The sequence below is a fragment of the Cyanistes caeruleus genome, chromosome 1 (genome assembly GCF_971803275.1).
Source record: "Cyanistes caeruleus chromosome 1, bCyaCae1.hap1.1, whole genome shotgun sequence".
Lineage (NCBI taxonomy): Eukaryota > Metazoa > Chordata > Aves > Passeriformes > Paridae > Cyanistes > Cyanistes caeruleus.
Genome location: NC_141701.1, coordinates 2,446,044 through 2,468,404, shown reverse-complemented (window position 1 = coordinate 2,468,404; position 22,361 = coordinate 2,446,044). Strand labels below are relative to the sequence as shown.

At 48.4% G+C, this 22,361-nt stretch overlaps 2 protein-coding genes across 3 annotated transcripts; both read right to left on the bottom strand.

Moving 5' to 3' along the window:
* Positions 1-1,890: 1,890 nt before the first annotated feature.
* On the bottom strand, positions 1,891-7,010 carry LOC111925199 (lymphocyte antigen 6E-like). Its single transcript, XM_023921614.2, has 3 exons — positions 6,690-7,010; positions 3,163-3,282; positions 1,891-2,498 (listed from the first exon to the last, which is right to left on the bottom strand). Exons 1-3 carry the CDS (start codon positions 6,739-6,741, stop codon positions 2,290-2,292), a joined length of 381 nt encoding a protein of 126 aa, XP_023777382.1. The 5' UTR covers positions 6,742-7,010; the 3' UTR covers positions 1,891-2,289.
* Positions 7,011-10,170: 3,160 nt separating this feature from the next.
* LOC111925200 (lymphocyte antigen 6E-like) lies at positions 10,171-17,147 on the bottom strand. 2 transcript variants are annotated; one of them, XM_023921616.2, is made up of 3 exons: positions 13,916-17,147; positions 11,334-11,453; positions 10,171-10,626 (listed from the first exon to the last, which is right to left on the bottom strand). In XM_023921616.2, exons 1-3 carry the CDS (start codon positions 13,965-13,967, stop codon positions 10,418-10,420), a joined length of 381 nt encoding a protein of 126 aa, XP_023777384.1. In that variant the 5' UTR covers positions 13,968-17,147; the 3' UTR covers positions 10,171-10,417. The 2 variants fall into 2 exon arrangements, with proteins under 2 accessions (XP_023777384.1, XP_023777383.1); XM_023921615.2 differs by lacking the exon at positions 13,916-17,147 and adding an exon at positions 12,679-12,835.
* Between the last annotated feature and the right edge of the window lie 5,214 nt (positions 17,148-22,361).

Here is a 22,361-nt window from a genome sequence, read left to right as displayed (position 1 = left end):
TGAAGTCTGGCAGAGGCTCCTCTTACACAACACTCCAAGGGGAGGGTTCACCATGGGAGTTCTGTGTTTTTAGGACCTCCTGAACCTCAGGGAAGTTGCTGTTTCCACCTCCAGATAAGGGCTTTGGGATGTGGGTCAGCTTTGGAGCACATGGATGAGTTTCGTTGGGCACTAGGGAAAACCTATGGGATCGGGGGGGGAAATCAGGCAAGAAGGAGCCACCCATGATGGAGCTGCTCCCTTAGGGATGGCACTTCTGGACTCCCAGAATATGTTTATGTTTATAACTTCTCCATGCAACAGCCATAACCAGGGCATGAAACCCCCCAGGGGTGTCCCAGGTGCTTCCATCACCTTTGCCATGCCAGGATCCTTCCTATCCCAAAATCTGTCAAGTTCAGGCAGCCCAAAACATGACCTTAATTTTAAACCTGGCTGCCAAGGGCAGGTCTGGACTCCCAAGCTCAGCAGAACAAGACCTGAGGCCCGTCTTGGCTTCTCCCTTTGCCAGCCGTTTGTCCCTAAGGGATCCTAAACCTGTGGATAGCACAGGATGAAGATTATTCCAAATAGTTCAGTTGTCACCACGTTAAAAGTGGAGTGTGGGGTGGAATATGGCCAGCCAAGGTCACAGAATTGTCTTGTTTGGGGTTTTTTGATCCGTGTCACTTGAATATCCCTAAATTTGCCAGGAAGGGATGCAGGGTGAGGAGAATAAATCCAGCAGATGGACAGAGCCAGCTCAGCTGGGATAGGCATTAAAATCCATGGGGAGAATGGAGAGACTCATGGCCAAAATCAAAGTATCCTTGCCCAATCTTGCATTTACACCTAGGAGGAAACAGCTGAGGCAAGGAAATGGAGTTTGGATGGAAAAACCCAGAGTAAGACTGGAGGAAGAAGCCAACAAGGAAATGTGGAAAACAACCAGGGAATGCAGGGCTGAGGTTGGACGTGGATGGGAGGAAGGTGAACTGGAAGGGGTGAGAGCAGATCAGGATGAGCTGGAGCCATGAGCCAACATTTCCTCGGCAAAGCTGCTGTAAAGAACAAAGATGTGACTGTTCCCAAGCGTTGTTGTTCCTCTAATCCCAGAAAATGCCTGTCAGAATGAGAAGTACCTGGAGCTGTGCAAGGAGTCTAGGGAGAGAAAACCAGCTGGGTGAGCTGCAGCCAGCTGGTTTCCCTGGGAGATCTTCCTTGGGATGGTCCTTGTGGAGACCTCCTTCATCACAGGAGAAAGCAGTTCAGCCTCCCTGGAAGGGTCGGAGTGAGCGAACCTCTCATTCCTAGGATTATCCACAAGGAAGGTCAGAGCAGGGTAATGAGTCCCTTCAATTTGAACTTGACGAGCAAACATAAAAGATTTATTTGCGACATTAATATTTTTTCACACGTGAGTCTGAAAAATTCCAGGTTTCTTGCCAGAAACCATCTGTCTTTTCCTACTATTTTCCTTTAAGCACCGTGCAAGATACTCTTCTCCCCTTCCTAAATAAACCTAATGCTTCTAATGGAATTTCCACTGGGAGATCTTAAACCAGTTTAAAGAAAATGCTCCAGATCCCTTCCCATCAGGCCCTGCCTTGTCCCCTCTCTTTCCTGGAGAGCACAAAAGCTGTTTCCTTCCAGGCAGCTGCCCCAGGAGAGGAATTGAAAGGACGTTAAATAGAATTCAGTTTATTCTGAAATAGAGTCACAAGGATGCCATTTCTGCCAGTGCAGAAAAATAAAATCTGAGGAGAGGCTTCCTGAAGTGAATGCAAAGTAATTTTAATATATTTCAGCATTATTCCCATTCAATTTGCAGGAGAACGCCTCCACTTTTATCCCATAACATGGATACATCCAGCAGCTACGCCCAATGTGCCACACCACGCAGCCACACAATAGAATAAAATAACACTTTATTGTGCCCAGTTTCTGTTTAACAACTGGAATATTAAAGGCTTTCTCGGAGCAAAATGATACAGGGTGGAAAATGGGAAGAAAATGGCACAAGAGAACGGCGGGGATAAAATGAAAGGCAAAAAATGCACTGAGTTATAAATGCCAGAAGTAGGAGAGACAGTGACCACATGGAGTCATTCTGCACGTGCAGGGCTCCATTTTACCCCTTTCTCTCCAAACATCTTTTTGTGTTGTCATCAGAGCATGGAAAGAGCAAATATATCTCCAGATGGGAGGTGACCTTCCAGGTAGGAGGCACAGGGCAGCATTCCCACCTGATGGACCGCAGCTTGAACCATGCCATGCAAAGCCAAGCAGCTCATTTTCTCCGAAAACCCCTCAAAAACCCATCCTAAGGATGCAGGCAAGACTGGCCAGGACCCCCAGGGTGAGGATGGTGGAACTGGTTTTCACGCTGCTGGCCCCGCTAATGTTGCACAAGGAGGTCTCGCAGCAGCTGGTGGCGACTCCAGCTATGCCGATGTTCACGTCAATCGATGGGCAAAACGCAGAACATTTCTTGGTGATTCTCTGGCTCCGGTCATTGCCTGGAGTGGGAAGGAAAGAAAACAACAGGAAAAGTTCAGTTTTTCATCTTGGATGGTTTTTTTTCCCCCAGGTTTCAATCATAGCCTGCAATCCATGGGGAATCTGTTATTCTGCACTCGATGCCGTTGGGTTTCCCCTCGGGTTTCATCACATCATTGTTTGTGTATGTGTGACCTATGGACACCATCTCCAGGCCTTACAAATCCTTTGCTGGTTTCAGGGCCAGCTGAGGTCAAGAATTTGGGACTCATTTGTACAATATGAGATTGCAAAACATTGTCACGGTGCCTTGGGATTGCTCCTTCCACTGCACCCGGCCCTTCCCATTTCTACCACCTCATGGGCATAAACTCAAGCTTGGAGTTGAGACAAGCAGTTTGTGCAGGGATAAAAAAAATAATTATTTTTATTCCATCATCTCTCTGCCGTGAGAGTGGTTAATCATCAGTATTTAATTTGAATTGAGTTTAATCAGAAGTATTTTTACGATACGTTGCAACAGACCCAGGCTATGCCAAGTTCCCACCTTCCCAAGATTTGTTCTCTGCGTGCTAAAATCCTCGTTAATTCCTCCACTGTACCTCCTGGTGGGGTGAGGATGAGCTGTCAGCCCCACCTGAGCCCCACCTTGTCCTCAGAGCCTTGGGAAAGCTCCACACTCACCGATTCCAGTGGTGGAATAGGATGTCAGACAATACTTCTCGTTATCCGAGCATTTGGTGGTGCCGAGACAGTGGATGTTGGAAGTTGCATCTTTGCACGAGAAGCAGGTCAGGGAGAAAGCTGCAAAAGAAGCACAAAAACATCCATCAGGCACCTCTGGGAATATCCTTAGGAGCACAAAACTGGGATGGATGGATGGATGGATGGATGGATGGATGGATGGATGGATGGATGGATGGATGGATGGATGATCTATCAAGCCCAGTGGCCACAGGCAGAAAATTCCTGGCCCCAAGGACTCTCCAGTAGCCAGATTAAGCTCAAATTGCTGCCACAGCAGTGGTTTACTCATTGAGGAACCCTCAGGGATCTTCCCTCTGGATATTGGGTTGACTCTTCCTTGAATCCATTAAAACATCTGGCATCTCCACTGTGTTCTTGGGAAGAACAGCCCAGTGTCCCACTGCTTGTAGTGTGAAGCTCTCGGGTTTTCTTTCCAACCTGGCCCCTCCAAGCCTCAGTTTCTGTCCATTGGTTCTTGTCTGGAGACACTGGACCAGGGAATCTGTGGCTGGCTCATCCCTGGAAGTGTTCAAGGCCAGGCTGGACGAGGCTTGGAGCAACCTTGGATGGCAGAAGGTGTCCCTACCCATGGCAGGGGGCTGGAACGAGATGGTTTTTAAGATCCCTTCCAACCCAAACCTTTCTATGATCTGGGCTGATTTTCAGAGCTCTCCTGTGCCAGGAGGAAAATCTTGGATCTGAGAAGTCCGGGCTCAGCAAATCCCTGCCTTGTCTGCATCAGATTCCTTTTTCCAGCCATCCACAGGTAACAACTTCCTTGCTCCACAAAACATGCACATCTGGAACACTCTGCATCTGCAAAGCACTTTGCTAAAATCACTGAATGAGAACAGCTGGCACTCGAGGCTGAAGCATCATTGAGAGCAAAGAGATCCTTGGGGAGGGATTCTTTGCATGATAAGGGGAATTTCCTCCTCATCTGTTTATCTGGCTGCAATGTCACCCTCCAGGGATTAAACTCATCCTCATTTCCAGAATATCCCTGGCTGCTGGCAGTTAATGCCCAGCTAATTCCTGCAGCAGCTTTGTCCTTTAGCTTTGCCTTCCTTGCTCTTCATCTTCCCCACTCCTCTCCCTTGCTCAGGTTTCTTTGTGCCTTTGTCAGCAATGTCCCAGCCTCTCCACTGCCCTTGTTTGACCTTGGACAAGTCCAGACAGGCTCCTTAAGTGTCCTGCTAGCCCAGATCCGGCTCCAGCTCAGTCCATGACCTCAGGATCACCTTTTTGGTCTCTATTCTTCTTCTGCCTGTGTGGAAACTCTGCCTTCTTCTCCCACTCCAGCCATCATCCCCTTCTTTCCCATGGCCTTTCCTCTTGTGGTCCACAGTCCTCACGTTCCCTGCTCTTCCTCTCTTGCCCCTCACTGACAGAGGCCATCAGACAACTCAGATCCCACCTCCCACCATTCCCATGGTCATTCCAAAAGCCTCAGATGTGGCTCTCTTTGACTTCGCATCCCAACTTTTTCAATTTGCTTCCTGCCATAGTCATTCCCATCTCCAGAACCTCCATTTGTCCTACCTGGCTCTTGTCTTCCATATTCTCCTGACCTTTCAGACCCAAATTTATTTTTTCAAGCCTCCTTTAGATCGTCCCTGTCCAAGGTGTTTGGCTTCATTCTCTTTTCTCATGCAAAATTTGATTATATGGAATATAAAATATGGAATATTTCAGCTCCACCTCACTGGGAATCACCCTTTCCTCTCAGAAAGAGAGAAACACTCAGTCCCCAAACTGGATTTTCCAGACACAGAGCTCACATTAATCCTTAGTAAATGCAGCATCTTTAATCCAAGCCCATTCCCGGAAAAACTTCCTGGATCAGTGCAGGAAACAGTGGGGCTGGTTACATGCCCAAATCCTGTTTCATGCCAACCTCCCAAAGCTCCTAATTTCAGACTCCAGTTGCCCTGGGTGTCTCCTTGGCAGGAGAAGGGGGAAGCAGCATCCAAGGGTGAATTTTTCAACCTCTCTCTGTGTTCCAGAGATGTCTGACTCACCAGTTAATCCAGGACTTTGGGACTGGCTCCTAAACTGGCACACCCTGAAGTCAGGGAGGACAATTTTGGTCAAGCTACAGAAAAACACTTTAATTTTATTTCATTTCTTGAGGTTGCAACGAGGGTTGACAGGGGAAGGGAATTTTATTTCTTCCAGATGCAAACCTTGAGTTAATCAAGTCTGCCTTTGGATGTCTCCACACCCACCAAGACCTCTATTCTAACTGAAGAGAAGAATTCCTCAAGGAATTTGCTCTCTCATTCCTTGATCTCTCAAAAAAAAAAAAAATGGGAGTAAAGCTGCAGGAAAAGATCCTTTTGTTTGCCTTGACATTCTCAGATTGAGCACAATTCCAATTATCAAGCCTGTGAAATCGATCAACAGGAATATTTCCATCCTCAAATTAAGTGGGAGACAAAGAGGTCTGTTAGTCCAGGACCAGAATGGCCAGGAATTTGCAGGTGAAATCCTACAGGGAAAAATTCAGTTGGTAAACAGGCAAAGAACTCCCGAGCTGAGGAAATCAACCATTCCCCTAAAACAGAGGGATATTCCAGGCTGCACCTTCTGTTCCCTGCCTGTCCCAGAGCACAAGGTGTGGTCCTTGGCAGGGTCCAGCCAGGAAAAATGAGGTGCAGCTTCCCAGGGCTCTCCCAAAAAATCCCCCAGACAATTATCAGAATGAGAATGTGACTCTGAATCTCCATCCCAAACCTGGCATCAGCTGAGAATCATGGAATCAAGGCTGGAAAAGACCTCCAAGATCATCGAGTCCAGGTTCACCACTAAACCCCAGCTCTGAGCACCACATCCACTTATTTTCTGAGCACTTCCATGGATGTGATCCCACTGTTTCCCTGGGCAGCTTGGATCCTCAACCACCCTTTCCATGATGCAGTTTTTTTCTAATAGATCAGACTCCACAATCTTAGAGGTCTTTTCCAACCTTAGGGATTCTGTGATCAGCAAAGTTGCTTCTGGAAGCAATAAGGAAGAGCTGGGAGCCAGAATTGCATCTTCTTGTGGCTCAACCACCTCTATCAATTTAGAAAATGATGGTATGAGGTTCAACCAATTTAAAAATAAAATAAAAAGAAATCAGGCTTTAGTGTTAAATCCAGAGATTTGCCCCGTTCCTGCCCTGAATATCCCTCACGGATATCCCTGTTCCCATGGAGCTGCCCCGAGGGTTCTCAGATCCCACTGAGCCATTCCAGAGGCTGGGCTGGGTCTGCAAGAATCATCTGAGGTGGGAATCTCACCCCCCACTCCTCATCATCATCCCTCCAGTTTCTGGTGGGCTTAAACCCCCTGTCCCCTTCTCCTGGAATAACTCCTTCATCACCCTTCAGCTTCACCATCCACACTGAAAAATCCTGGAATACCAAAGGATGCCCGAGTTTTGGGAGAGTTCCGTGCAAAGAGATCCTGTCGGGACTCACCACTTTCCGTGCACAGGGCGACGCCGAGCAGGACCAGGAGGAAAAGCTTCATCCTTTAGAGATCTTGGAGCCTCCAAAATAAGCAGGGCTCGGGCAGGGCAGGTTTTATACCTCTGCAGCGTCTGCTTTGATCCAGAAATAATAACCAGAGGCTGGTGTGTCAGATGATGGATAACTGGGAGCAGCGTGCCGGGGCTTGTCTGGAGAAGGGCGTTTTGTTGGGAATCTGGAAGGGGGTGTGTTTTCCCCCACAACTTCTCTTTTTCCTGGTTGTTTCACAAGGCAGCTGCTTCCAGCTGACGTGAACTCTGCAACTGTTTCTAATTCTGGAGAAGTGGGGGAAAAGCAAAACATGAAAACAAAGCAATTTTCCCTGCAAAAGAGTAAGGTTTTCCTTTCCAGGGCTCAGAGTGGGGTGCATCCTCCAAGATCGTGTCCTTGCACATATGGAAATGGAGGGAATTTAAATTTAAAATTGAATTTGGGATGGAAACTTCTCCCAAATGTCTCCCAGGATTGTCAAGACAGTGAGATCAGAAGAGCAGAATCCTTTTGCTGCTTTTCAGAGGGGACTATGCATCATTTTCTGTCTCCTTTTTAAGTTCAAAATCAGAAATATTTCTGGGATATTTTTTTATGAAGAGAAAATGTTATCTTATTAGAAAATAAATTCCACAGAGCAAAGAAAAATGACCATTTAAGTTAAAATATAGAAATAACACCCACTGCCATGGCATGGAACAAGCTGGGAATTTTTTCACAAATTCACAAAAAAAAAAATATCAGGGAGAAAAAAACAAACCACTTAAAGCATGGAGAAGGAGGGGTTGGCTGATCAATGATCTCAACTCATTAAGTCTTTAGAAAAAGAAAATTTGTGAAATGCCAAACAGGACTATTCCATCGGATTCCCAGATTGTGCTCTTTATTCCTCCATTTTTTTTCCCCTTTAAATCACGTTTCATCCAATTTCCCTGAACAAAATCACAACCCTCCCCATCTTCTTGGGGCTTGTTGCTGTTTTTTCCCTCCCACTGTTGCCTTTCTGCCGTCAAGTCTCAGGAGCAGAGGCACAATCCCAGGAAAGATCCAGCTGAATCCTTCCACGTGATCCTCAGAGCTGCAGGAGCTGCCCCAAAGCCTCTGCCCCTTGCTGCTCTCCATCTGCTCTATTCCCTTTTTCCTTCTCTCCAGTTCACTCAGATTCCCATCTCCCATGGAATATTTTGGGCTTCCGACATGACCCACCTCACCGGGAAAACACACCGGGTTCCGAAGGTGATGTCAGTTTTTCCAACACTTCCAAACCGGACTTTATAAAAATTGTCCCTCTGGAGCGCTGCATGAGTAAGGTGAGGAAATTTTGGCTTTCCCAATAGGCAGAGCACGAAACTCAGTTGGAGCAGAGGTGGCAATTACCCAGAAAATCTCCGAGGAGGGGCAAGGCTTGGCTCCGTCGGCCTCCTCAAGGCAGCCGGCAGGAGGAAAACAAAGCTCCCTCCACGTCAGTGCAAAATATTGTGAAACGCTTTATTTTTCCAAAGCCAGAATAGACTTAATGAGTCTCTAGTGGTAAATCCATGTTTATTGGGGCCTATCCTGAGGGCTCCAATCCCAAGGAGATGCTGTTCCGTTCCAGAGCCAGCCCACGTTGGGATTTATCTCCAACAGCATCCCCTGACAGGTTCAGAAATAGCAGCTCAGGCACTGCTTCTTTTTTGCCTTCCCTCAAAAATCTCATCCATGCCAAACCCAAAAATATCTCCTGCCTCCTGCAAGCTGCTGAGGTTTGGAGGAGGACAGAATGGAATTCTTAAAGGCTTTATTGCAGGATTCCTGACAGATTTTCCATGAGATGCTCCCGGAGTCTTCCAGCTGGTCCATATGGCCCTCCCTCTGATATTTTGTCCCCACCAGGGCCAGGTGACAGAATGAAAGGAGCCCATGAGGGCAGGAAGGACACAAAGGACACAAGAAGAACCAAGGCAAAGGAGAAGATAAAACCCCAGTTTACCAGAATTTGGGATTCCTGAAGTTCAGGATGGCTTTGTAAAGAGTAACAGGGGATTTAACTGGAGATAAAAGTGGAAGGTGAGGTGGAAAGATGTCCCTTGACACAGTGGAGTGGAGAAGGAAAGGAGAATGCTTTGCTTATCTTGTTCTAAACCTGGTTGAAATCATCACATGAGAAGGGCAAACAATTGTTTATTTTGGGGGGAAAATGCAATTTTTATCAAACAAGTGCTGAAATGCAAAAGTAGCTGTGAAATTCAGATGTTGTTACTAAATGTGGAACTTAAAGTTGGCCGAAAGCATCGAGAAGCATCTCAGAAACGATTTTGATTAACATAAAGTGATGGGAAAAGTGATTTTAAAAAAGTGCAAAGCCCCAAGTTTCTGGGTAAACATTCCCCTCAGAAATTCTGCAACACTTTCACTTCAGTTATCCCATCGAAATGAATTCCAGAACTCCCTTCCTGACCAGAAATTAAATCTTTATAGGATGACTAAACCTAATCCCATCTTTACAACCTTCACCCAGCACTGCGGTTTCTCCCCTTTGCACGGAAACACGTGGAATTTGCAGTGCTGGTGGAGTAGGATTCCCCTCAAATCCAGCACAAGATTCTCCTCAAATCCAGTGCAAGATTGCCCTCAATTCCAGCACAGGATTCCTCTCAAATGCACCACAAGATTCCCCTCAAATCCAGCACCAGATTGCCCTCAAATAAAACAAGGCTGGAGATCTTTTTTCCAGATGCTACTATAAAGACCCTCCCAAAATTCAATGCTGCATTTTTCCATGCTCTCCAGATCCAAGACTATTTTATTTGCCTGTTTTAGCTGTAGTCTTGCTCCTCCAAGAGCTGAAGGGGATCTCTATCCCATCCCCACCATCCCTAAGCCTGGAAATGCAGCAGGAACCCTGGGAAGGGATGGAGCAGAGACCTCCCCGATCATCTCAGAGACCTTCACCCCTCCCAGGCTCTTCCTGCCTGTTTCCCACAGGAAAATCAGGAGCAAGCAGCATCCCCAAGCAGGCACGAGGGTCTCCTTTCCATGAGGACAGATTCCAGCAGCCTTTTCCTTACCTTGGGTGTCTCCAGCATCTTGGGGTGGGACCTTTACCTGTTTTATAAGCTGGAACAACCCACCTTGCAGAGGTCCTGGGAGAAGTTCCCAGTGCAAATTCCTGCAAGACCAAATTTCTGGTCCTGTCTCAGCATTTACAAAACAATTCCTGCTGTTGTCTGTGATGGGAGCAACACAAACATCTCTGACCTTTCCAGACTGACACCATTCCTTATCTCAGAGGGATCTGGGACACCATCTGGCTCTGAGGAGTGTCTGGAGCTGCTGGATGGAAGAAAGCTAGGAAAGGCAGCCTGGAGAAGATTCCCAAGTGCTAAAAAGAGGAATTCAATGTGAAGCAGAGCTGATTTCTCAGGCTGGCCCTGGTGTGGATACAACAAACACACTCTAGAATAACACAAATCTTTATTTTGCCAGACAATTATCACACACGTGCTATCAAAAGAGCTTTTCCAGGGAAAAATTAGTATAAAACAACAGGGGGGGAAATAGGAGCTACGCTGCCTTGTCATGTTGGGATCTGAGGCAATGTCTTGGAATAAAACAGGGCCACCGTTGGAAACACTCAGCCGAGGTTCCTCACTTGGGGAACGCCTTGTGGCTCCTCGGGTCGTCACACCTCCTGCCACCCCTGATCACAATCCCACCCTGAGCACACAGATCAGGCTGCCCACCATTCCCAGCAGGATCACGGCGTAGTTGATCCGGATGCTGTTGGCGCCGCTGAAGTTGCACAGGGAGTAGCTGCAGCATTTGGAGGAAAAAGCGGCGATCCCGAAGTTCACGTTGGTCTCCGGGCACTCCGTGGAGCACTTCTTGGTGATGCGGTATCCCGTGTCCTTGCCTGGGTGGGGAAGGGGTAAGAAAGGAGAGCTGGGATTTAGGATTCTATTGGAAGAGCTGAGCAGAGAAGAGGGATTTGCAATTTTCTTAATTTTCCACACAGCAATAAAAGCTCTCAGAGGGTTTGACAGGGTGTGAATCCTGGGTCAAATGGGGGACACTGGAAAATCCTTGATTGAAATCCACACTGGCCTAAATCTCCAATCTAGTTGCCCAGGTGGTGGCCAGTCAAAGACTGGCCTCAAGATCTGGGAGGTCTTTCCCATCCTAAATGATTCTGTGGTTCCTGTAGGACAGCAATTCCATGCATTCCCAGCTTTTAAAACCATGTTATTGGCACCCTCCATCCCAAAACATCTCAGATCAAACAGCAGAGGCTGCTCCTGAAATCTGGCTGCTCCAGCCAGCCCTTCCACAAGGTGGTGAGGCCCTGGCACAGGTTTTCCAGAGAAACTGTGGCTGCCCCATCCCTGGAAGAGTCAAAGGCCAGGTTGGAGCAGCCTGGGATAGTGGGAGGTGTCCCTGGAATGAGATGATCCTGAAGGTCCCTTCTAACTCAAAGCACCACACAGCACACAGCACATTGAGACACTTGAACCTGAAAATCCTCACTTCTTCCCAACAAAACCATCAATTCCCTAAAAAAAAAAAGTTGCCCACCAAGGTCTGTAGAAGAAAAAAAAACCAATCCCAGCTCCTGGGACTCACCAAGTCCGGCTCTGCTGTAGGTGGTGACGCAGTATTTCTCATGGTCCTCACACTTGTAGGTTTTCATGCAGTTCCAGTTGGAATGTTCATTGTCACAGGTGTAGCAAAACAGGGAGGAAGCTGGAAAAAAACACCCACGACACGGATTAGTGATTCCCAGCAAATCCCTCCCGGGAAAAACAAAGCACCAAAAGCCCTGGGAGGTACAAGGGGAAAAATCTGCTGTGGACAGCTTTTCCCAGCAAGTGAAATAAGTTTGGGTTTGATTAATGCGGCTTAGAAAACAAATGTAGAGAGCAAGCCAAGTTTTCTTTCTGGAATTGAGATTTTAAAGGGTTAAATTAACATTTTTTAACCTGAGCAGCATTTTCAGGTGATTTTTTCCTTCTCCCCGTTAGCCTTGTTGAAAACCAACCTCCAAAAGCAAAGTCCTGGCAAGGAGAAGAGGAACCAGCCTAATTCCAGACATCAATTTTAAACATTTTCACCTTACATCTACAAAACCCTGTCCAGACATGAATTAATTAATGACTAATGACACTCCTGGGAGCCAAATTACTGAGGCACCACAGCAAAGGGAGTTCCCTGGGAGAGGCTGCTGCCCTGGACAATGGATGGATTATTCCTATCAACACCTGGAAAAGGTGTTCTCCATGATATTTCTTCAGCACAGCTGAGCCAGGTCTATCCCAGAGCCGGGAAAAAATTGGGATATTATTGGGCACAACTGAAGTAAATTGAGTCAAACTTCCAGTCCGGCCATTAGAGCACAGATGTGCTTTTTTATTCTCCAGAGGTGAATTCAGAATTGGGTGAAATTGTTTCCCTCCTGCCCAAAATTCCAAGAAATGCTCCTCATTTTGGGGTGGGGGTGACAGAGGCAGCTGGGCTGCTCTCAGGAAATCCTGCTCCATTGCCACCAGCGGTGAAGAGCTCTTGGCTGAAGGTGAACAAAAATTACGAACCAATGAGGGGTCTCCACAACGCTGAGATTTCCCTGGTTCTGCTTTCCATGACTTTCTCAGCCCAGGAAGTCTCCTTTTTTTCACAGAACACCCCTTCCAATCAAACTTGGACTTGTTTTCAGCCAGGAAATGCCTCCCAGTGACCCTTCGAAGTCTGCTCTTGATTCAAGCTCTCATCTGACCATGACATTTGGTGAAGCAACTCCAGAAACAGTTTCAAAAGAGAACCGAATTCCCTTTTCGTTTCTAACTACCCCAAGGAGGAGAAAAAAAAAATCCCCTCTGTCATCTGGGGAGCTCTGGGTGTCTCAGTACAGGACTGGCTTGCTGTGAAACCTTCCCAGATGCTTCAAGAGAAGTTGGACAGAGTTTGGAACAACCTGGGACAGTGGAAGGTGTCCCTTTCCATGGCAGGGGGTGGAACAGGATGATCTTTAAGGTCCTTTCCAATCCAAACCATTTAATCATTTGCTGATTCTCTGCTCTCTTCCAGTGCCAGGTGTTGCAAGCTCAGGGGTTCTCTGTAGCAGGAGGTAAAATCATCCTTTTTGCAAACTGGATTTAAGTTCTCCTTTTCATCCCTCACTATTTCCCCATCACTTGGGCGTTTTCAGCCTCCCAGGTCTCCTCTGGAGGTTCCCCAACCCGAGCTGGGGGCTCCTGTCCCTTTGCAGGCAAAGCAAAACCCAGACCTGGTGAGGATTATTGCACTTTACAGACCCTGGAGCTCTCCCTGGTCTGCTTCCCTGCCAAATTTCCCAAACCACTTCCTGCTGAAGATGGAGCCGAGAGCAGCCGAAAGCCCTGATGTTCCCTAAGTGATCCGAGGGAAAATCCCTTCCAGCCAGGAAACAATAACAGCTCGAGCCATTAGGGCTGCTCTAAAGCCTTTCCTGCGTCTGCCCTCCACCCTCCATTAGCTGGAGTTTTGCAGATGCAGCCAGAAACGGCTTTAAGGGTGCAAATTGTGCTCCTGGAGCTGGCAAATCCATGCCCAGAGCCAAGATTTCCCAACTGGATATTCCCCCACAATTAACCAGGTATGGCTGCACCTCCTTTTAAAGAGGAGGAGAGCAGTGCCTTGTGCATCCCGTTCCAATCACACTCCCAGGCACTTAACAGCTCTTCCAATTTAGGAGCAAAGAGCTCTGAGGCTTTCAAATATCTGCCAGCAGCCTTGTTGCTTAATTGGAATTGTGGGGAATAAAGTGAAATGCTGGCAGGAGATGTGGTGGCGAGACCCGACCGTGCTTTTGTCCACAACAGCTCCTCGAGTTTCATTCAGGAGCAAAAAATCAAACCAACGGCAAAAACTCTGAGCCCTGCTTGATTCCTGTCAGCATTTTTCAGGTCGTGTCCTCAGCTGTGAGTGGCTGGAGCTGGATATCTGAGGGTGTGAGAAACCAGAATTCGTCTCCTCTGGGCTACAGAGAACCCACCTAGGAGTGTGGACTCAACCACACCAAATACTTCTCGCCGTGGCTGACGCCAAAAATGCCCCACCAAGACCTCAGCAGCTGCAACAAAAGCTGCCAAACCCTCTTGTCCCTCATTTATTCTCCTTGTTTTTCCTCACCATCCTCTCCTCCGGCTCTCCCAGCCTGCTGAGCTCCTTACCTTGCTGGGCACACAGGACTGCAGCCAGCAGGGCCACCAGAAGAGCCTTCATGGTTGGTCCTCGTGCCCTCGGAGCCGGAGCAGTGTGGAAAGATGCATCCCAGGAAGGTTTTATACCGGCACTGCCTCGTCTCTGGCTTCCTTTGATTGCAATAATTTGAGGTTTGGGCAGTGCCAGAAGCCGAGATGTGATCAGCGCTGGGTGTGTTTGTGCGTAGGAACCTATTATGAGGCTGTAGATAGCGATGTTTTTTTACCTCTCAATCTTATCCAATCTTTTTTTTCCGAGGCCTGCTCCTGTCTGCATTGCTAATTTGGGGAGTAATTTAGCTGATCCAAACACGGGAGTCCCTTCTTGGGCTGAGCCACCAAACCTGGAGCGAGCCAGAGGCAGCTGGGTGACTTCTTGCTTGCTGTCACCCTGCATCCTTTCTCTCTGCCATAGAATGGGAACTTAATATCTCTGGGAAGTGGGAGAGGAGGCAAGGAAAGGTTTTTGGATTGTCCAGAGCCATTCAGAATTATCTCACTTGTGCAAGAGGCTTTAAGCAGGAAGCATTTCTTCAATCATGGAATCATAGAAAGGTTTGGGCTGAGAGGGACCTTTAAGATCCTCTTGTTCCACCCCTGATCCCACTTTTTCTGCCTGGAGATGTCACTCAGAGGCTCCAATAGTCCAGGCAGGGATGGGGTTTGATGCATTTTGGTTTGTTCTTTCCAGAGTTTCCAGGTGACAATGTTTGTTGCTCCCTGGAGACCGACTCTGGGCGCTGACAGGTTTTTCCAGTCCCCCATGACCTTTCCAGTCTTTCTGGGCTCCCTCCTTCTGCTCCCACAACACCTCTTGAATCAGGGTGCAGAAGAGCCAAATGACTCAGAGTGCAGGAGAGGCACAAAGTGCACACAGACACCTGCAGGAGTTAAAAATCTACAAATGGGAGCGAAAATGACTGAGAAATAAAAGAAATCCTGGTCAAAATATCTTGGCAGGACCCTTTGGAGAGAAAAATGACCAAGGGGAGCTCAGGGTCAAGGTTTGTAAGGTCACAGATGCTGCGGAAACAGAAGGAAGAACATCTAGGTGCTCTTTGTTTTCCCCAAATTAATCAATGAATCATGGGATACCTTGAATTGGGAGGGACCCAAAAAGATCAGCGAGGCCAACTCCTGCCCTGCTCAGGACAACCAAAAAAAATCCCACTGAGGGCTTTTTCCAAGCTCTTCTGGAGCTCTGACAGTCTTGCAACTGTGATCAATTCCCTGAGGAATCTGGGAAGTCTCTTCCTCTGCCCACATGCCCGCCAAATCCTGGGAAGCTGGACCCATTCCCAACCCCTGTCATGAGTTTTTTGCTTCCAAACATTTTTTCCTTTGCCCAATTCCTCCTTTTTTTGCAGCAACAGCTTCAACCCTCAGTGATCCTGTCTCGGTGTCCAGCAGGTAGAGGGGATGAGCCCCCAGTTTTCCAAGTTTTCTATTCTGTTCTCTGGTCTGACCTTGAGCAAGAATTTTGAACTATTTCATCCTTTAGGCAGGATGTGAAAGGCCCACGTGACAGATAATGCAGCAACAATATTTCAGAAATAATCTGGGGGGAAAAAAAACATTCCCTCTGAGCAAGATTCCTTATAAATACAGGCATGAAAAACACCAGGCAGGAAACGGGATCTGCTGGAGCAGGGAGGGAAAAAAGCAGGTATTAATCCACATGCTTGTTTAATGTATAAAACCAGGGTTGTCTCAGGCAGCTGGAAAAATGGAAAATGAGTCTTCCTTCCCTTCCATCCCATCAAAAAATCCCCAAATGAAAATGAATTATCACCCCAAATCCAGCTCATCTCGGAGCCAATCGAGCAGAAAAATGCATCTCCTCAGCGGGAAGAGGGAAAAAGGCTTGAACACAGCCCACGAGAAGAAAGAAGAAAAGCTTTGGAATTAAAACAAATAAATGAGCAGTAAATAAATGAGGCTGTTAAAGCAAAGTGCAGCTGAATAGAAAAAAATGCCAAGTGAGAAATGTGCTGTGGGAAGTGGGAATGTGAGAAAGCTTTTAAATAGATTAGAGAGAGGGGAGGTTAATAATAATAATAATAATAAACAAGATTAATATTTCAGACAGAAGCGGAAAGAGAGAAGGAGGGAGCAGAGAAATATTGGTGCAAAGCAAAGTAATTCAAGGCAAACACACAAAGCTTGGGGGGAAATAATTAAGGACAGGGAGAGTGAGGTAAAGCAATAAGATGGGATGGGAGGGAAGTCCTTTCTGTGTGTAAAATGTGTATTTTCTTATGTGCAGACCCTGTTCAGGTGCTAAAATCAGCTCTTCAAGGGGCTGGGAAGCTGCAGGATTCCCCAAATCCCAGTTTAACCAACCGCTGGGGGCTCCTGTGCGACCTGGGTGGACCTGACCCCTATCCCTGTGCCCCTGGAGGAGGCTGCCAAGGCTTTGGGAGGCATCCCAGGCTCTGGCCAGGTCCCAAATCCCTGCTATTCTTGGTCCCTGTTGGCATTGCAGTCACGCCCAGGGCCACTGCAAGGGCTCTGGGCTCCAACCAGCAGCCCAGCACCGGAGGGAACGGTGCCTTTGGAAGCAGAATCCATTGATTTCCAAGCGAGGGATGAAGAGAGCTGGAAGAAAATCAAGGGCAAAGAGAACTGAGGGAGTGGGAGTGCAGATGGAGAACGCAGCAGGGAGGTGTTAAAACCATCTCCCAGGGACGGGAGGAAAGCAGGGTGAGGGGAGGGCAGCAGGGTGAGCCTTGCAGCAGAAACTGGGCCAGGTGGGTGTCACCCAGTGGGTGTCACCAAGGGGATTCAACAGTTAACAGGGCCTGGAAGTTTTAGGAAAAAGAAACCTTCAACAACTTGGGGCTTGGCAGCCACAGAGGGTGTTTGTGCCAGACTTTGGGAATACCTTTTGCAAGGCCAGGCCTTTTTGTGTAACTGGAGTCAAAGCGTGGTTTCAACCCAGGATGGAGGGGTGGGATGGAGCCAAATCCAGGGATGTTTTAATGTCAACGTTTCCCACTTTCTCCCCTTTTTTCTCTCTGGAGGGTGGCTCCAACCTCATCTCCCCTCAATGGTGAAGGGAGGAATCTCTCTTTCAGCTCAGGCTTGTGAAGTGCAGCCCCAAGAGGGAAAGGAGAGGCCATGGATAAGGTGGGAAGGACATGGATGGTGCTCCCCGCGTCCCTGAGTCACACAGATGGTGCAAGAGGTCCAACCTGATTCCAGACAACACCAGGCTGATCTGGTTTTGTCCTCTCCTCCTTCCTTGGAGGGTCAGGGAAGGCTGGGTTGCTTCATCTGGACCTGCAATGGCAACAGGGTCTGGTGAAGAAGCACAAGTGTGAAGATTGTGGGATTCAGAAACACGTGGAAAAAAGGAAAAGCCGAGTGTGGCATTTTGCCTTAGGCCTGTTGCAGGCAGCCCACTCTATCCCTCCCTTTCCCAAAGCACATCTGGCACAGCTGTTCTGGCAAGCTCCAAACAACAGGACACAGCTCCTCAGGTCATTCCCATGGCAGATGACAGAGGCTGCCAAACTCACAGCTGGGAAGGACAGGAGTAGCCCAAATCCACCGTGTGTGGATGAAATACCAGGTGATCAAGGTTGGCTTCAAGGCCAGGTTGGAGGGAGCTTGGAGCACCATGAGGTAGGAGGAGACATCCCTGCCCACAGCAGGGGTTGGAATGAGATGATCTTGAAGATCCCTTCCAAACCAAACCATGCCATGATTCTGTGATGTCCAACTCAGCAGCTGTGATGTTCACCAGGAGCCTTCTTGTTGATCTCAAGAGCTGAGGAACTCGAGTCCTTTGGGCCTGCAGCCAACAGGGAACCCAAGCCACTTCGTCACATTCCCTCAGCCTCCAAGATCCTAAGGGATATTTCAGCCCCATCAGCTTGGAGCGACATCAAACAGCGCCATCACGCTCGGAGTCAAACCTCCATGATTCACACCCCCAGAAAAATCCTGACGGAAAGGCCAGATCCAGATTCTGTCATCAAACAGGGCACCAGCCCGGCCCCAACACCACCCAAGCCATCAGGCCACCAACACGGCTTGGGCACACCCCAGCCTGGATGGTGCCTTGGCATGGGGCTGCTCCTTGGAAGGCACTTGGATGTAACCACCCTGTTTGTGGAGGAAAGGGAGTTATGGATGTGAATCATCCTCCTTGGAGCCAGGACCAAGGTTTGTTGTTCGGTGGTGGCATCTCCACAGCCAGGAATGGGAATGTTGGAGACATGCAGGGTCTGAGGAAGAAAGGGCAACGAAGAGGGTGGTTGGGAATAGGAAGAAAGGAAGAAAAGAGAGGAAAAAAAAAATCCAGCTTCCTCTTGGAATTTCCCGAAAATAATTAATTCTGGTGCTGCAACCTTATTTGTGAAGAAATAACTCCTCTCCCTGACAAATTCAACGTCTGCCATTGTTTTTTCACTAAAAGTGGGAATTTCCCCTTGTCCAAGTCTAGCCCTCCTGACCCTTTTTCATAACAAGAGGAGTCAACAGGCAGGAGCTAAAATGGGATCGTCCTCTGCACCACATGATCCCACAGGCCCTGACAAGCTCTGATCCCTCTTTGTAAACCTTGGCCTGTGACAGGAATCTCAACCGTGCCAGGAGAAATATTTACAAAAAGACGACCAAAATCCTTGCCACAGAATATTTTGGCCAGGGTTTGAGGAAGAAAAGTAGGTGGCACCTGCCATGTTTGTCTTCACAACGCCTCTGTGAGCACTGTGGGGGTTCTGTGTTTGTCTTGTGTGTGTTTTTCAATTGAACTTTAAGATCCAGGGTGGTGTAGGGAGCTGTCACTGAAACCTGCTAGGTCAGTGTGACACAGCTGAGACATTTTGAGGGCATCCCCAGGTGTCTGCGGGGCCTCCAAGACAGGTTCAGTCTCCTGCATTTTGAGTCATCTTCTACAAGAATCAGCATTTTCCATGTCTGCTCATTTTAATGTGCTCTGGGTTCTTGACTAGTCCCTTCTGTGATGGGTGTTCCAGGCATGGAAGTGATCCTCTGCACTGGGGCCAAGAGCTGGAATTTCCAAGGTTGGGTGAAAGCTGGGAATCCAATGAGATAAATAATTTTATTTAAATATAAAATAATAAATAATAATAAATATAAAATAAATACTTTATCTGTGGAAAATGTGGGATGAGCTCCACAGAAAATCTGCCTGTTGTTTATGGGATCACAGAATTGTTTGGATTGGAAAGGAACTTAAAGATCATTGAATTCCAGCTTTCTCCCATGGGCAGGGACACCTTCCACTATCCCAGGTTGCTCCAAGCCTCATCCAACCTGGCCTTCCAGGGATGAGGCAGCCACGGCTTCTCTGGGAAACCTGGGCCAGGGCCTCAGCACCCTCACAGGGAAGAATTTCTTCCCAATATCCCATCTAAATCCACCCTTTTCCTTAATTTATTTTAACTTGTCTAAGTTGTTTTTTTTTTCACAAGATCCCAACCAAGAGCAGAAAAACTCAACAAGAGTGGAATAACTCAGCCCACATGTGGGAAATCTGGATGCTCCGGTTTCTCTCCTGCTCAATTCCCGCTGCCACAGCCCAGCACAGCATCAAAAGCCCGGTTGGGTGGTGAGAACGAGAGCTTGGGCTGGTCCTTGTTACGTCCAGAAACTTGTCACACCTCATGTAATGACCCTGCTGAAACCTCAGCCACGGCCAGGCACAGCAAGGCTGTCCCAGGGAGAGCCCACGCTGGTGGAGGAGCTCCAGAGCCAGGAAGAATCCTGGATGAAACCATCCCAACCCCGTGGGTGTGGCCACCAGGGCACAGAAACAAACAGTCCTATCTGAGAACTCAATCCTGTTCTTCGCTGGATGAGCTGATGGGCATTTTCCCAGGAGGGCGGGCCAAAAATTCAAGGCTTTGTTTTTGTTTGGGTTTGGTTTTTTTAAAAATTATTACTATTTTGGGAAGGCAGGGAATTGTTTTGTTGGGGTGGGACAGAAGGAGGGAAAGGAATTAGCCCAGCTCAGGTGCATCCCTGCACATTTCAGCTGGGTTTGGCTTCTTCCCACCACCCCTGGGGTTTGGTGAGGGCAGCTCAAGTGCCAAAATCAAATCCATCCACTGGCAGAGCATTCCCTCCAAGCCCAGCGGACAAACAAGGGCTTGGAAACCTCATGGACGGCAGCTTGGGAGGGGCATGGGAATCAAAATCCACCCACATGATCCAGGGAACAACAGAAGGGTTGAAAATCCACCCCGGCTTTGCAGGCACCACCTCCTTGCCAAGGAAAGGGCACGGTTGGAACAATTCACCCCATGTTGATCATGCCCCAGGCTTTGACTCATTCCCAAATTATTAAACTGTCAGGAAAAGGACAACCAGGTCTTGAGGGGACTTTAAAATGTTTCAGCAAAGAATTCCAGAGCCTTAAAGTTGAGTTTGAGCTGGGAGAGGCATTCCCAAAGTCACAGGCATGGGAGAGTGGTGGTTTTGGTTCCTCATCCTCCCTCCAGCTTTGCTTTGCAGCCCAGTTACTGCTCAAGCAGCAGGGAAGGAGGAAAGAAAGAAAGAGGACCTCCAGTGGAAATAGAGGCCCATGAAAATTTCCAGAAATGTATCCTTCCATTTCTGGAACAACATTCTGGAATGCCATTTCTTGGCATCAGGCCCCGTTTTTTCTCCCTGCCTCTCCACGTGGAAGAAAATCCACTTTCCTTCAAGCTGAAAGGGAGATGGGATGAAGGAAGTGCCAACAGAAACAAATTTAGGATTGGTTGAGCACCTGGAGGCCAAAAGCTCTGCTCTTTTTCCCTGGGAACATCCTGGGAATCTCCTCCACAGCACCAAGCGGTGCCTCTGGTGGCACTTCCAGAGCCAAAATCCAGCCGTGACATCCCCTCTGTGCTCACTGCCACCTGGTCCTGATGGTGGGATGGCTCCTGCCCACCCCACCTGATCCATCTCATTCTCCTGGGGAAGGGTGGCCAGGGAAGAGTAGGGTGCACCACACCATCCAAGCAATCCTGAGGAATCCTCAGGAACTGCTTCCTTTGGTTTCTCAGCCACTTGGGGATCCTGGGCAGGTTCACAAAGCACTCTGATAATGAAGAAGAGCTGTGAATCAACTTCTGCACCAGTAAATCAATCAAAAACTTGGCGTTTTCCCACTATCAACACTCCTGTGCCAAGAAACTCCTCCCTGTCCATGCCCTGGAGACAGATTTGGATGTTTTGGGGATGGAAAGGGTGTCACAAGCATGCTCTGCCACGTGTCTTCACAGCTGGGGGACATCCCCTGCCTTGTGCTGTTTATCTGCCGGGATGGAGCCTCTGCCTGTAGGATTTAACCTCAGGATCTTTCCCATGTTTGCTTCTTGCCATTCCTGCGGTGCCAAATTGAGGGTGGAGGATTTGGGGTGGGAGGTGACACGATCTGTGGGAACACTGATGGGACAGCCTCCAACCCAGCTCTCTCTTGCTGCAGAGAAGAGGGAAGACCATTTCAGGAACGCCTGGGAGATGTGGAACACCGCTCCTGCCGGTTTCCTTGGAAGCAGGACTGCATCCAGGGGAAGCTCTGTGCTTCTGCCACCAAACCTTGGGGACTGGGGGTGTTTTGGGGAATGAAATATGGTTAAATGTAGCAAACCACCAGGCTCTGCTTCCTCTGAACCCTTCAGCCCCAGAGCAGGCAGCAAACCTTGGGAAGTCTATAGAGAATCCAAGCAGCAAGGACCATGTGTCCAGGAGAAGCTTTGAATTATAAGCAAAGGGAAAAGAAATTTTTTTTAACTAAAAGAGGAGAGATTTGGATCAGATATTGGGAAAAAAATTCTTCCCTATGGGGGTGGTGAGGCCCTGGAATGAAATTCCCAGAGAAGCTGTGGCTTTTTGAAGTGTTCAAGGCCAGGTTGGATAGGGTCTGGAGCAGCCTGGGGTAGTGGAAGGTGTCCCCCCCATGGCAGGGAGTGGAACAGGATGAGTTTTAAGGTCCCTTCCAATCCAAACCATTCTGGGATTCTCTGGAGGTTTTCTGCTGTGGGGAGGGGGTAAAGCACCACCTCCCTTACTCCCTGCTGGCATCCAGCTGGGAGCTGGCTGATGAGCAGACAGGCTGGTTTCCCAGTTTTCCAGGGTGGAGCTGACCCCTGAGCTCCTCCTTGCTGTCCTGTGTGCTGTGGCAGACCTGTGTTGGGGAGTGGGCAGGGAGAAGCAGATCAATGGAACTTTGGATCAAGTTTTTGGAGGACACAGGGCTCTGCGTCCCATCCTGGAACCCACCTCACTCCAGGGATCAAATCCTGGTCTCAGAGCTCCTCTGTTTACACCATCAGGACCCACCAAGTTGAACAAGGTATCCTTGATCCCACCAGACCTGCTGGGCAACCTCAACCCATGTGCTGGGGGTTAGGTGTCCTTCTTTTAATTCTGGCTCACCTGTGGAATTTTTACTCAT